The sequence below is a fragment of the Ictidomys tridecemlineatus genome, chromosome 1, assembly GCF_052094955.1.
Source record: "Ictidomys tridecemlineatus isolate mIctTri1 chromosome 1, mIctTri1.hap1, whole genome shotgun sequence".
In the NCBI taxonomy this organism is placed as follows: Eukaryota; Metazoa; Chordata; class Mammalia; order Rodentia; family Sciuridae; genus Ictidomys; species Ictidomys tridecemlineatus.
The window spans coordinates 30,911,556-30,925,164 of NC_135477.1; the positions used below are offsets into that span (position 1 = coordinate 30,911,556).

Consider the following 13,609-nt stretch of genomic DNA (forward strand, 5'->3'; position numbering starts at 1 on the left):
AGGTTCATCTCATTCCCTGGTTGTAACAATTTGCTAACTGACTGTTATTTTAATTCTCCAGGAGTCTTGGATTTAATGTTCACTTTTGGCTATTTTCTTTTCAGACATGGATCCTACAAAAATCTGCACTGGGAAGGGAGCAGTGACTCTCCGGGCCTCATCATCCTACAGGGAAATCCCAAGCAGTAGCCCTGTGAGCCCTCAGGAAACCCCACAACATGAAAGTAAGCCAGGTGCGCTCCCTATAAGACTGGGGTCAGATGTGCAGAGCCCCGTGGGAAGGGCAAGAGTCATCCTGGTTTTTCTCAGGGAGTGTGAATTCATCAACCACCTCCTGAGTTTTTCAGTGGTTCCTGGGACAGTCAACTCCTTGTCCCTTCTGTGATGGCTATTGGTCCAAGCCCTGGACTGACAGGTAGTTGTGTGTTTTGTGTGAAATCACAACAGTAATCTCCACTTTATCATAGCTTTGACTGAATAAATTGTCCTATTACATGGACCAGTGCTCTGTAGATTGCAATCACGTGGACAGAGGTGCCTTAGGGCTTGGGGAGCACATGCTAAGACAGGCCATAGGTTAGGCCTCTCTGAGCTCATCCCCGCTTCTGAAAAGTTGGCTGTGACCTGATTGGGAATGGCTGGGCCGTAGAAGGAGCCAGGGGAGACTGGGAAGTACAGGTGGCTGAATGACCTCACTCCCTGGAAAGCAGAGGCAACAGGGCTCAGGCCTAGAGTGGGCCCGGGCAGCCAAGGGAGCAGGATGAGGAGAGCAATTCAAAGACTAGTGCAGACTAGGAGCCAAGGGAGACCAAAGAAGCCTGTGTGAAGTCCCCTGCCCACCTTGATTTACAACATGGGAAACCTGAGTGTCTGTTTCGTGGTGTTGAGGTTTAGACCTGGGACTTTGTAATCCTGCTGATCTGCGTTCACATCCTACTTCTGCCACCTGGTGTCTGTGCACCTTGGCCAAGTTACTCTTTCTCTTTTCATCCCTAATGATCTTGTCTGTGGCATGTGGTGGATTGTTATACCTGCCACACAGGAAGGATGGACGAGAAGGATGTGAAGTGCTTACACCAGCCTGATGGCATGGAATAAACCGTTAGTTTGTTAGCTGCTATTATTAGATTAGGATTAACTGGGTGCCTCGGATCAGGGCTTCTCACAGCCCAAGTATTCTGGGATCAGCAAATGCTGACTTTGTGGTTCCATGGGCAGTAAGTTTGGGTTGGGGCAGCTCCTCTCTACTCTGTAGGGCTGTGGTTCTCATGCTCTCTATCAGAATTATCTGGGGTTAAAGCACAGGTTGTTGGGCCCCACTTCAGAGTTTTAGATTCTTGCTTATCCGTGTGAAGTGACAAGTTCTTAGGTCAGCTGATGCTGCTGACCCAGGGACCTACATTTGAGAGCTGCTGCTAGGGGATGGAAGTTTTCTTTTTTCTTGAATGACATAAGGAGAAATTGAAATGAGGAACTGACCACCACTCCTTTGGAACCAGAGAGGAAAGGAAGTAGGAGATGCGAGCCCTTTTGATACAACAGGACGCACGTGTTGTGATAAGGTGGAATTATGCAGGATGGAAATGGTTAGTGCCCAGTGTCCTGAAAACTGACTTTCTTCCTGTTCTAGCCACCTATAACAGGTGCTGAGGCAGATACTTGAAGATAGGCCAGGCCAGGGTTGGAGCACAAGACCTTAATAGTAATGTTGGTACCTGTAGAGGGATTCTTTCTCTATAGGCCCAGGGAAGGGCACTAAAAAGTGATAGTGGCTTTTTGGTCCTGTGCTGATATCTAATTCCTGACCCAAAGCAGTTTGCTACTCTCTTCTCTAGGAAATATAGGGGCAAGAAGAAGAGGTAAAAATATTTCTTTTAAGGTTCAAATCATCCTCTCTGGGCCTGAATAGGAAGATGCAGCTTCCAAGCTGGAGGGCATGTGGGTAAGAGAGTACCAAAGGATCCAAAAAGAAAAGCCATCCCTGCAGCCCCAGGTCCTGCAGGATGATCCTTAACCTGGCCCATCCTCAGCCCTTGAGTGGAAGTGGTGGAGGAGAGGGAGCCTTGAGCTCCCTCTAGTGGTTACAGTGTGGCACCAATGTAAAGCACACTCCTTCCTCTCCACCAAGTGCAGGCTTGTGCTACAGAACTGTGTGTGGACTGTAGGGGTTTAGGAAGTGCTTTCTTGTCCTAGAACATTCTGAAGCTTATGAATTTATACCAGCTAATTTTGGTGAAAAAAGATTCCACCAAATCTTTACCAAATTATTTTAAAATGCTACTTGGAAGAATTGAGAGAGAGAGCTATAAGTCATGTGCACCTTACAGCAAATTCATCTTAGTATTTTTCGCCTGATAAGTTGAGATCACTGAATCCAAATGAGCATATGTTCATTCAGCATCATGTGTGTGCCAGATCCTAAGCACATCATGGGAATTGTGATTAGAAATAGAAAGAAGAGAGAAGAGAGAAAAAAAAGGAAAGAGTAATTCTGGGTGCTTAGCAAGGATAAAAGGCAGTTTATTTCAACAGAAGCGTCAGGTGGGGCTTGTGGCCAGCTACCCTGCTTTCTGGCTGTGGGTAATTCACAGTGATTTTGAAGCCCATATAAAGTATGAGGAACTTGGGCAAGATGCTTTCCAAGCCTTTCTAGTTCCAAAATACACCATGACCTTGGAGAATTCGGAAATTAACCCAGCACAAATAGAATCCTATTGACTGGGTATAAATTTAAGATTGTACTCTTAGGCAGTTTGTATTGAAAGGAACAAGCTGGGTTTGAGTAGAGGAAACAAAAAAACCACACATCCTTATTAAAAGTACAAAGCAGGCTGGAATGTGCAGACGCTGGGGAGTGAGGTTAAAAGAGGATATGACCATAGAGATGGGACATTTAAGAATGGGGATCTCGTCCTCATACCATACTGTGCAGGGGCTGGCATCCTGCAGGCTCTGGATTTTGGCTGTGTCCTCATGGCTGCCTGCCCTCCTCTCATTCCTGCCTACTCCCTCCTTTTGAACCTCAGTGTGACAACTTGCCAGCTCACACCAGTCTGTCTTGGAGCCTGGGAGCCCCTGGGTCTTGACTGGCCTCATGAAAACACTTAATCAGTATTTTCAGACAGCCATGTCCAGCCTGGACTGGGAGACCAAGTGTGAGGCAGTGAGTGGCTCTTGCCAAGGATTGGGCCTGCTTCCTATTCCCAATGCCTTTGGATACCTGATGTCAGACGGCATCCAGCTCCCTCCCTTATCACCAAGGCCAGTATATGTCCCCCAGCTGCTCTGTCTGCCTCCTATTTGCTTTGCTCCCTGGATTTACCACCTTCTTACATCCCAAGGTCTCTAAGTTGCTGATTATTTACTTGGGCTACAAGCTCCAGTCTTGACGTGTCCCCCCAGGAGCCACATTTTAGAGGTACAGCCTATTTTCAGTACTTGCTCCAACTCCCTCATCCTGAGAGAGGGGGTATAGCCCTGGAACATGGATCCCTTGGTCAAGCTCAACTCTGCTGCTTACTGTCTTTGTGATATGAGCCAATCAGTCAACCTTAGAGGGCTTTGGTTTTCTCATCTCTGAAGCGAGGATGATCATAATAGAGTTGTTGGGATTCAACGAGCTGTTTCATATCAAGCATTCAGCACAGTGCCCAGCCCATGGCAAATTGTTCTTTAATGGTAACCATTCGAGTTACCATAGGTCAGGAGACTGTTGAGGAATTGAAATAATTTCATTTTGAGGCTATGAGGGCTTGGGCCAGGTGTTGGCAGCAGGGATGAAGAGCAGGGTAAAAATGTACTCAGGAGGATAATAAAAACAGGGTTCAAGGAGAGGTGGGTTCAAGGAGGACTTGGTGCTAGCTAGGGGGTGTCTTCCTTGGTTTTCTAGGGCAGGTGTGACTCTCATGGACATGGGGGATTTGTGAAGGAGTTGAAAGGAATGTTGAAATTCGTTTTTAGACATGTTGAATTTCCTGGCAAGGAAAGGGCTTCTAAGAGAACATTTCTAATGGGAATATGGAAATTTGGGAGTACAAGGTATGAATTTGGGAGTCATCTTCTTCCAAGCATGGAGATATCCTTTGCTTCCAAGCATGGAGGTATCCTCTGAGGTGGAGTCAGGACAGGTAGAGCCCTCGTAGGTGCTCAGTTTAAGCCCACTCTTTAGATTCTTGTTTTTGAGTGGTAGTTGGATTCCAGGTCCCTGACCAAGGCTTCCTGGCCAGTTTCCTCATCTCTGATCATGGACATTGGTTTTTGGATCAGAACCATCTAAAAAGAATGGCTATAATTCTAGTACTGACTCTGTGCCCCTGGAAGAAGCTTCATTACTTTATCCTTGCTTCCTGAACTCATTGCCTGGACAGATCTGTGCATTGGGCCTATCAGTTCAGAGTGACTCCACCCATGTCCCAGGTTGTAGGGTTTTTGTTCAAGGGAAGTAGGGAGCTTGAGGTGGTGTTAGGTGCAATGCCAGGCTCCTGTCTAGTGTAGCTTGAAGATCTTTTGGCTTGATAGGTCAGTTCTGAATCAAATGCTAAGGTCCAGTTCAGCTCTTAGCATTTGTAAATTCTATGTCAGTTGGCCCCAATCCTACTGCCTGATTCTTCACTACAAAATTAGTTTTGGACATGAAGATTTTGGGACCTAACAATCAACTCATTTCCACTGATTTGATGCTCACATTTGCTCTCCAGATAGGCAGTAGCAGAAAAATATCATAAGAAAATGGACATTGAAGTAGTTAAAGATAACCCCACCCCCATTAAACCAGAGTGGGTTTTTATGAGTAAAAGTGTGAGAATTAAGCCAACAGAATTGGAGGGGAAAGTTTCCATGAGAGAGCACCCTCACTTCTGACACTCAACTGCAAATTCAAGGGATTCCCCAAATGACCATCAGGTTCAGTGAAGATGCTAGAAGGACTCAGGTAACTCACTGCAACTATTATACTCACAGTTACAGTTTGTTACAGGGATAGGGCAGAGATTAAAATCAGTCAAGAGAAATATATAGTGTAGAGTGTGGGGCAGTTACAGGTTATGTCCCAGCATCAATGTATGACAGTATGCTGTGGGATATTGCCAATCAGAAAGTTCACCCAGGCCTTTGTGTCCAGAGTTCACACTGGCGTACTCTACTGCCCCCCTGGTAGATTTCAGTCCCCACCTCATTAGAAGGTGGAGCTGCTGTTGACTCTAAGGCCCCGCCCCAAATCACATTACTGGTGTGGCTCAAAGCCCTCAGATAAACAAAGATGTTCCTCAGTTGTGAGATTCCAGAGGCTTAGTGTGAGATAACCTCTCAGAAGTAGAGGGTAAAGCCCGAACCTCTTTTTGGGGTAAATAAAATTCTCTATTGTATATCATGAATAAAAGAAAATAAGGCAAGGAACATCCTTAGACCCATATTTAACACCTGTCATTTACCTCTTGAGTATTTGGCCAGAACACATCCAAACGGTCTCATTAAAATTATTCTAGGATTCCAAGAACTAATAATCCAAAAAAAAAAAATTACACGTGGGCATACACACACACACACACACACACACACACACACACACTCGTCAAAATGAAATTAGCACAGAATAAGATAAAAGAAAATATCAGGAGGCTCATAGCCACAGACCAGAAAAGACTGTAAATAAAGACCAGTGGAAGAAAAGATAAAGCAAAATAAATTATGTTTCAAATCTTATCTAGGACCTAACTCCGAAGCCTCTGTACTACCTCGGGAGCTCTGAGGTAACATTTATTGAAAACAGCATTTTGACACTTTCTTTAATGAGGAGTTAATAATTGATGATTATGTGTGGAAAATTTCATCCTGCTGCACTCAGGCACAATTGGCCCTGGGCTGCTTTCTGCAAGACGAGGTAACAGGTGAGGGAGAATGAAACATCACAAATGCTCCTCTCCTTCAACAAGGGAGAGAGAATCGCCTAAGAAGTCCTGGGAACTGCTATTTGAGGCCAGGGTAAAAAGGAGCAGTTTCAAAGATTTGGAATGAGAAGGAAAAAAGGGTAGGATCCCCAAAGATATTATGTTCATGAAGCTATTTATAAAGCACATGCTTCATGCCCTATACTTTCATTTAGTCCTCATGACTCAAAAGAGAGTCTGTTTCTATTTCACAGATGAGGCTCATCATCTGCTGCAAGGATGTACAGGAATAAAACAGGGCTTTTGTGACACCTAGAGGTTTGGATGGACAATCATACTTTAACTTTCCATGACAAATCTGTTTGCGAGTGTCACTTGAAGAGAACCAACCCAATTGGGAACCAAAAAGTAGGTGAAATATTATATTCCCAAACCCATATACAAAATTTACATCCTTCATTGAGTAGCCCCTCAACCAGAACCTGTTGATACTTAGCGTATACATAAACTTAATGTATTAAAAAAATGACCTGACAAAAGTAGATAAGGATATAGTAATTTAGGCCTGGGGATGTAGCTCAGTGGCAGAGTACTTGTTTAACATCCTCAGGACTCTGGGTTCCATCCCCAGCAGAGGAAAAGAAAGAAAGAAAGAAAAAACAATTTAGAAAGAAGTTGGGATGGTAAAAATGATAAAGTGAGGAAGGATAGAGGGCCATTGTCACAGTGTGTCACCTATGTTGGAGGGCCTGCCGAATAGAAGAATTTCTTTGGGCCAAGCACCTATTTGGTGGCAGCAGTAAATGTTAAATGTGAACCCTTCATATTCACATATCTGATCTCTGGATCCTTAGCAACCCTATGAGGAGCACCTGAATTAAGGATTATGTTTTGTACATGAGGAAAGTGAAATTTGGTGGAGTTAACAAATTTATCCCAGTCACAGAAGCCAGTATGTTATAGTAATGTGAGCAAAACACAAGTCCTGTAAATTTCCTGACTTTGTGGTTGCGGCAGAGAAGACAAATAGCTATGAATCCACAGGGAGTGGCAGAAATGTAATAGGCAATTTGTGAAATATAATTAAGCCCGGCATGGTGGCACACACCTACAATCTCAGCTATTCAGGAGGCTGAGGTAGAAGGATTGCAAGTTCAAGGCCTGCCTCAGCAACTTAGTAAGGCCCTGTCTAAAAATAAAAAGGACTGCGAATGTTGCTCAGAAGTAGAATATCCCTGGGTTCAATCCCTAGTACCAAACAAACAATAAAATGTACATATAAAGAGTATACAAAACCAAGTCATTTTGAAGGCAGAGAGAAAAAAGGTAGATTTCAGGATAGTTTTGAGTGAACCTTGTGTCATTGGTTTTTGTAGGCTGTGGACCACCAGCCTCATCATCATCCCTGGGAATTTGTTAAAAATGCAAATTCTTGGGTCTTACCTCTCTCACCCATTGAAATCAGAAAGGCTGGAAATGGGTCCTAGTAATCTGTATTTTAACAAATCTTACCCCTGCTTCTGATGCAGGTAGATCTCTGCTGTTAATGGATACAAATCACTTAAAACCTTTACCCTTGCCTTGTCTTGCTCTGACACCATATATAAAACATACTCCTTACTTCCTCATATATAAAACATAATCCTTACTTCAGGTGCTCCTCATAGGGTTGCTAAGGATCCAGAGATCCTGGAATGTAGCTGCCTCTTTGTGTCTCATGGTGAGGCTGGTGTCTGTGGGTGGGAGCAGGATACTGCACTTGAATTCTGGAGACCTGTGCTGACTGCTTTGTCCCTTCCTATGTGAGACTGTGAAGCTTTGGGCAAATCATTTGTCTAGTCTTTGTTATCTCATCTACAAAGTAAGGTGATTATCTACCTTCCAGAGTTGGCATGTACACTAAATTAAATAGTAAATAAGTGTAAAAGTATCACAGTGTCTGGCACTTAAAAGGTATTCAGTAAATGTTTGTATCTCTCCACTTCATATCTGGAAAGTCCATCTCTGGTCACTAAGGGACCCACGTGGAAATGGAAGCTTGGGCTGCGAGAGCTACAGTATTAGTCCCCTCTTTATCTCTACATAGGGACACATAAAGATGCAGCCAGGGAGAAGAGGAAAGTTAAAGGTGGGCAAACTGTGACCATGAATAAAATCCAGCCCACACATGTTTTTGTAGCCTATGAGTTAAGAATGGTGTTTGCATTTTTAAATGGATGAAAGAAAATTCAAAAGAAGAATAATATTGTGTGCCACATTGATGATTGCATGAAATTCAAATTTTATTGTCCGTAAACAGTGGTGTATTGGGTCACAGCCATGCTCGTTCATTCATGGGTGTCTGTGGTTCTCCTTGTGCTGTGCTTTGATAGCAGAGTCAGGTACAGGTCGAGTCCTTTATATGAAATGCTTGGGACCAGAAGTATTTCGAATGTCACATTCTGGAGTATTTGCATATGAATAATGAGCTATCTTAGGGGTGATACAGGACCCAAGTCTAAACATGAAATTCATGTGTGTTTCCAATATGCCATATACATACAGCCTGAGGGGGATTTTATACACTATTTTTTAGTGCTCCTCTGTTTTGACTGCATCCCATCATATGAATTTTCCACTTGTGGCATCACATTGGCACTCAAGAAGTTTCAGATTTTGGAGCATTTCAGATTTTTAAATCAGAGATGCTCAAACTGTGGCTGTGACTGAGACTATATGACCCACAAAACCTAAAAAGTTTATTATCTGGCCCTTTAGAGAGAGGGTTTATAGAGCCCTGGGCTAGCTGGAAGATAGAGTATCTGAAGACAAGAAGTGATGCAGAAGGTGATGATAAATAGCAAACATTTACTGAGTTTCACCAGGTGCTGTGCTAAGCATTTCATGTGCTTTTTTTGATTAATCAAAATAATGGGCATATCATTATCCCCATTATTTGGAGGGGCAAATTGAGTCTCACAACTTGCTCAGAGTCACAGAACCCATAGGTGGCAGAGCCAGAATATGGGGTTCAGCCCATATCCCAGCTGAACATGTAGTTACTGCACACTATTGCCTTGTGGAGTGGGTGGCTCAACCAGAGAGAGGTTTATGGATTCTGAAATGCATCAGGCAGTGGCCAGGAAGGCTGAAGGGCCACAACCTTATAGCAGGATGAACACTCAGGAAAGGTGATTGGGTTTTAAATGTTAATGTGGCTTATTTAATCCAAAGAAAAGCAGGCAGGGACAGAAAAAAGGTTCTCTCACAGCAGCTACCTCTGGGCGTAAATCATGTTCTACCCAGCAATACCACCCCTGGAAAATGAGCCTGGCCATTTCCTGGGCAGAGCCTGTCAGTCAGCCCAATCTTCTAGTGAGGAGTGGTCATTCTGTGCCCACAGCAGGCCTGAGGAAGGGGAGCGAGAATTAGTAACTGGACAGTAGAGAGTTCTGTTGCCTTTCTGTCTGTAAAATAAGAATGTCAAGGAACAATTGTTTCTTCATTCCTGTGAATGTGAGCCTTGTGTTTTCAAAGGTCAGCGCCTGTGAGCACATCATGGTTTAGAGTGGGTTCCTATGGTAATCAGGCCATCGTGACTGAGGGCACTTTGTGTCGGACAATGGGGTGCTGGATGTTCGCCCTTCTATGTAGCTCATGCTGGTTTCCCGCAAATGTAACCATTTCTGTTTTTCCCCTTTTCTTCTTGCTTTCATCCTTTCTGCCCCACACACAGGTCTGGAGCCAGAGAATTCTTCAGCAGGTATGCTTTCTCTTGTACCCCTATTGTCTCTGCCTTCCACCAGGGACCCCTGAGCTAGAGGGGAACTGGGTGTGTTCCCTGAGTGACAGTTTGTTTCTCCCCCCCATCTCGCAGATGAGTGGAGGCTCTCTTCCAATGCCGATGCCAATGGGAACGCCCAGCCCTCTTCACTTGCTGCCAAGGGCTACAGAAGTGTGCACCCCAGCCTTCCTGCCGACAAGCCCCAGGTAGGCACATGCCCTCGGGAAGGGCGGGAGCTAGCCAGTGGTTCTCCAGTCTTGTAGCCTCGTGTGTGTGACTTTCTGCTTGTTCAGCTGGACCATGGAATAGGGTTCAAGGTCTTTAGCCAATTCTGGAAAAGCTCTGCAAAGACCAGAGGTAGGAGAATTGGGGCCAAGAGGAGCAGAGGTATTGGGATGAGGTTGTTCTGAACTAGGGTATTGGAAACGGGTCTGAAATTTTCTAAGTTTGATATGTATGTGAAAATGTCCTGAAAGATGGAATCCATTTAGCCTTGAATAAGAAGGAAAAAGGTCTGTGCTTGTTTTTAAATTATCTTTCGAGTGTAATAGTCAAGAGAAGAATACCTCTTGTGTTTATTTCATTCTCTAGAGTTGGGGCCTTAAGAATTCCACCAGCTGTGTTCTTATAGATCCAGATCAGCTAGCTGTGGAGACACAAAAGCTCTACCCTACAACAGGAAACCCCCCAAAGAGTACAACTCAGAGTTGGGATAATTTTGTTTAGGTCATTGCACCTATGTGATTTTCCCTGTCTTTCCTCTTTCCCTTCCTATTGATACTTTGCCATTTTGATGAAAAGGATGACTCTTGTTGTAATTATTCAGGTGATCTGTGAAGAATGGTTTTACATACAGGAGCCACTTCCATAGATGGAGTAGTCTTTTCTCTTAAAGGAAGTGCCACTGCTCAAAAGATTCTGCATCTTCCCTCTGAAGATGCCTCCCAGAGCTCAGAAGGAGCCTGGAACTTCCATAGGTCTTTGCTAGTTTCCTCTCCTTTCTCTGGTGATCCTTTGACTTCTGCCAGAGGATGTAAAATTGCCCTAGCCCCTGTAATGAAACCAAATCAGAGGTGATGTCCTCCTCCTTGTCTGCAGACCTCTGTCAGCCTGGGCCTACTGTTGGTCACTTGTCTACCTTAGGTACTGAGCAGCACCATGAAGCTTTCTGTTACTTGTCATAATGTGACTCTCAAGTACAGCATGTCATTCAGGGTTCCTGGTTAGAACTCAAGAGCTGCAGGTGTGCCTGGCCTCCTGAAGTCCTCATTAGATACAGGGACTTGGGAGGTCAGTTGTTTGGTAAATGTCTTGCCCTGGTTTTCCCATTTCTGAAAACTTTCTGAGTATATACATATGGTGCCTATGGCAGACATGCTTCATTCTCAGCTCCCTTTAGAATGGATACATCAATCAGCTGAGCATGGTGGCTTACACATGTAATCCCAGCAGTTTGGGAGGCTGAGGCAGGAGGATCACAGGTTTGAAGCCAGTCTCAGCAATTTGGTGAGGCCCTAAGCAACTCAGAGAGAGCCTGTCTCAGAAAAAATATATAAAAAAGGGCTGGGGATGTGGCTCAGTGGTTAAGCACTTTTGGGTTCAATCCCTGGTACCAAAAAATAAGAATGGATACAGATAGTACTGATAATTCAGAGCAAATCTGGAAGCACATCGTCATTTTCCATCAGTGCTTAGACCAAAGGGTAACTCAGTCATTTATTTTGACTTTGTAAATACCTCTTCTTAAGCAATCATTTTTAAAAACATGGGAAATAAAGAGAAAATCCTTTAAAATATATTTATTTAAGATGGCTTTATTACATATCTCTGTTATATTCAGATCACGCTGTTAAACATTGCCTTCAAGGAGTTCATAAGGTTGAGCATTTATGAGAGCTCCACAATTAGTGTATTTTCTATTGGTCACTAGGACTTCTTAAAAAGAACATGGGGAATGCTGATGGTAAAGGCTGATATAGAGGCTTTATTCTGCATATTCAGTATAAAATTGTCCACTTAGGTCATGCATAACGTTTTAGGTTTATTTTATGAATAATTTCTTAACTCCATAGCCATTGCCAGAGATATAAGTATGCACTGGATTCAAGAAAGCTAGGCTGGGCACTTCCCAGGCTTGGATTTAGTGAAGAGAATTCTCACATCCCTGTGGGCCTGCAACAGCAGCATGAGAGTGGAGTTGAGCCTAGAAGACCACAGATGGGAATCCTGTGTCCTTCCAACCTGCATTTGCTGCACTCCTCCTCCAGATCCAGGAATAGGGAAGCAAGGGTCCCCCTCAGTGACATCCTCATCATGGTGGTCCCCAGTGGAGGTGGGGAACAGCAGTTTGGGGAACTATAAAAACTATAAACATACCAAAGTCTTCAAGAAGCCTCATTTTTTTTTCTACTGACCTGCCTTGTAAAAAATAAGTGGAATTTCATTAGTAGCCACTTGGGCAGGAATGCAAACTGCCTGTGTGATTCCTACAATGTTTACAGTAAAATGAAAAGTAGTTCCTTTGAGTAAAGTCACTGTGTCTCTTACCCTCCTTCTTTAGGGTTAAAAGAAGCTCCAGGACAGGAAGTCCTTTGGCTCTGAGTGCATTGTCCACACTCTGGGGAAGCATCCTCTACAGGGTCACAACCCTGGAGGGCTTGTGCCTGATGTAATGAAGCTTTGGCACCATTTATGGTCACAGCTGAATTAAGTTAAAACTCATTGAAAAAGTAATTCCTATCTTTGGAAGAGAAGAAATCACATGTGAGACACTCAAAGTAAAAGTAAATCTGAACCCAAACCCAAATAGCCTCTTGCTTACTTCCTGACAAACTTCCTCAGCTCACCCAGCAGTCCCTTTGGTGCGTGCTAGTCCAAGTACTTTGTTTCTGGAGAGCATCATCTGGTCTGTAGACATGCTCCAAACCATCCAAGTTCACGGAGCTAAGTGAATGCATCCAAAAGTTTTTGCTCTTGCTGTATACCAGAGAGGAGCTGTTCATTTTATATTTTCAGCTGGCATAAATACCCAACTCCCCTACCACTGGCATGAGCATGCGGTGGACACAACAGACACTGTAAAGTTAGCTACGAATATTCAAATAGGTGCTTCTCGGCCCAGATTATTTTTAATTTGAAAATTGAGTTTAAGGGATAGGTTGTTTACTCTTTTGGAATTTATATTCGAATCTAAACTCAAAAATTTTAAAAGATTTCTCACCCATTCACCCTTTCTAGCATCCCTTCCCCTTCCATGTACTCTATAAGATGTAAAAATAAAATTTAAAACAAACCCAAAACAGACCCATGCCCTTGTATTCTCCTAGTTTTGAGTCACAACTCATTTATCAGATATTGGCCAAGCTCTAATATCCCTCACCTGTGCAATTTGGAGGATGGTTTTCTTCTAGTGCTGGAATATCTGTAAAGATGGGGACCACTGAAGATAGACTAGGGACATGAGCTTTCTTCATCTCATGGCCTCGTTCCCCATTGAGTCACAGGTTGGAAGGTTAGTCTGGAGAATCACCCTGCTTCCTGGCCATCTGTTCCCTGAGACTTAGAGAGGAGTGGTGTTGAGTGGAGAGGGATGGGATGTGAACTAAATCTCTGTGTCTCTGAAACTATAACCAGAGACCTGGGCTTAAGCCATGATTCTGAGGTTGATCCCTCACCTCTAGGATTATGCATTATAGTGGGCTGACTAGGGCTTGAATTTGACAAACCAGACATAATTCAGTCCCATAGGCCAATTACTTTGGTGTCCTTTTCTGAGCACATCACAAAAGGGAGACTATGTGCTTTGAATATCATGCTCGTCTTCCTTCTGGTATGTGTGTGTGTGTTGCTGGGGATTGAACCCAGGGCTTTGTCCACACTAGACAAGTGTTCTACCACAGAGTTACACCCCCAGTCCCTTCTAATAATTAGTTCCATTAGATTGTTTCCTCTAAGAGCCCAT

The 13,609-nt window shown here is 43.8% G+C and overlaps 1 protein-coding gene across 50 annotated transcripts in view; it reads left to right on the forward strand.

Annotated features, from left to right (window-relative positions):
* The window catches only part of Sorbs1 (sorbin and SH3 domain containing 1), a 231,072-nt gene that overhangs the window by 124,256 nt on the left and 93,207 nt on the right, over positions 1 to 13,609 (forward strand). For 36 of the 50 annotated variants that reach the window (XM_078035284.1, XM_078035215.1, XM_078035343.1 and 33 more), the window contains 3 exons: positions 105 to 233; positions 9,601 to 9,627; positions 9,742 to 9,854. In XM_078035284.1, coding sequence (XP_077891410.1) covers positions 105 to 233; positions 9,601 to 9,627; positions 9,742 to 9,854 — 269 coding nt within the window. The remainder of the gene's footprint in view (positions 1 to 104; positions 234 to 9,600; positions 9,628 to 9,741; positions 9,855 to 13,609) is intronic. The other 14 variants (XM_078035863.1, XM_078036005.1, XM_078036162.1 and 11 more) reach the window with 1 other exon arrangement.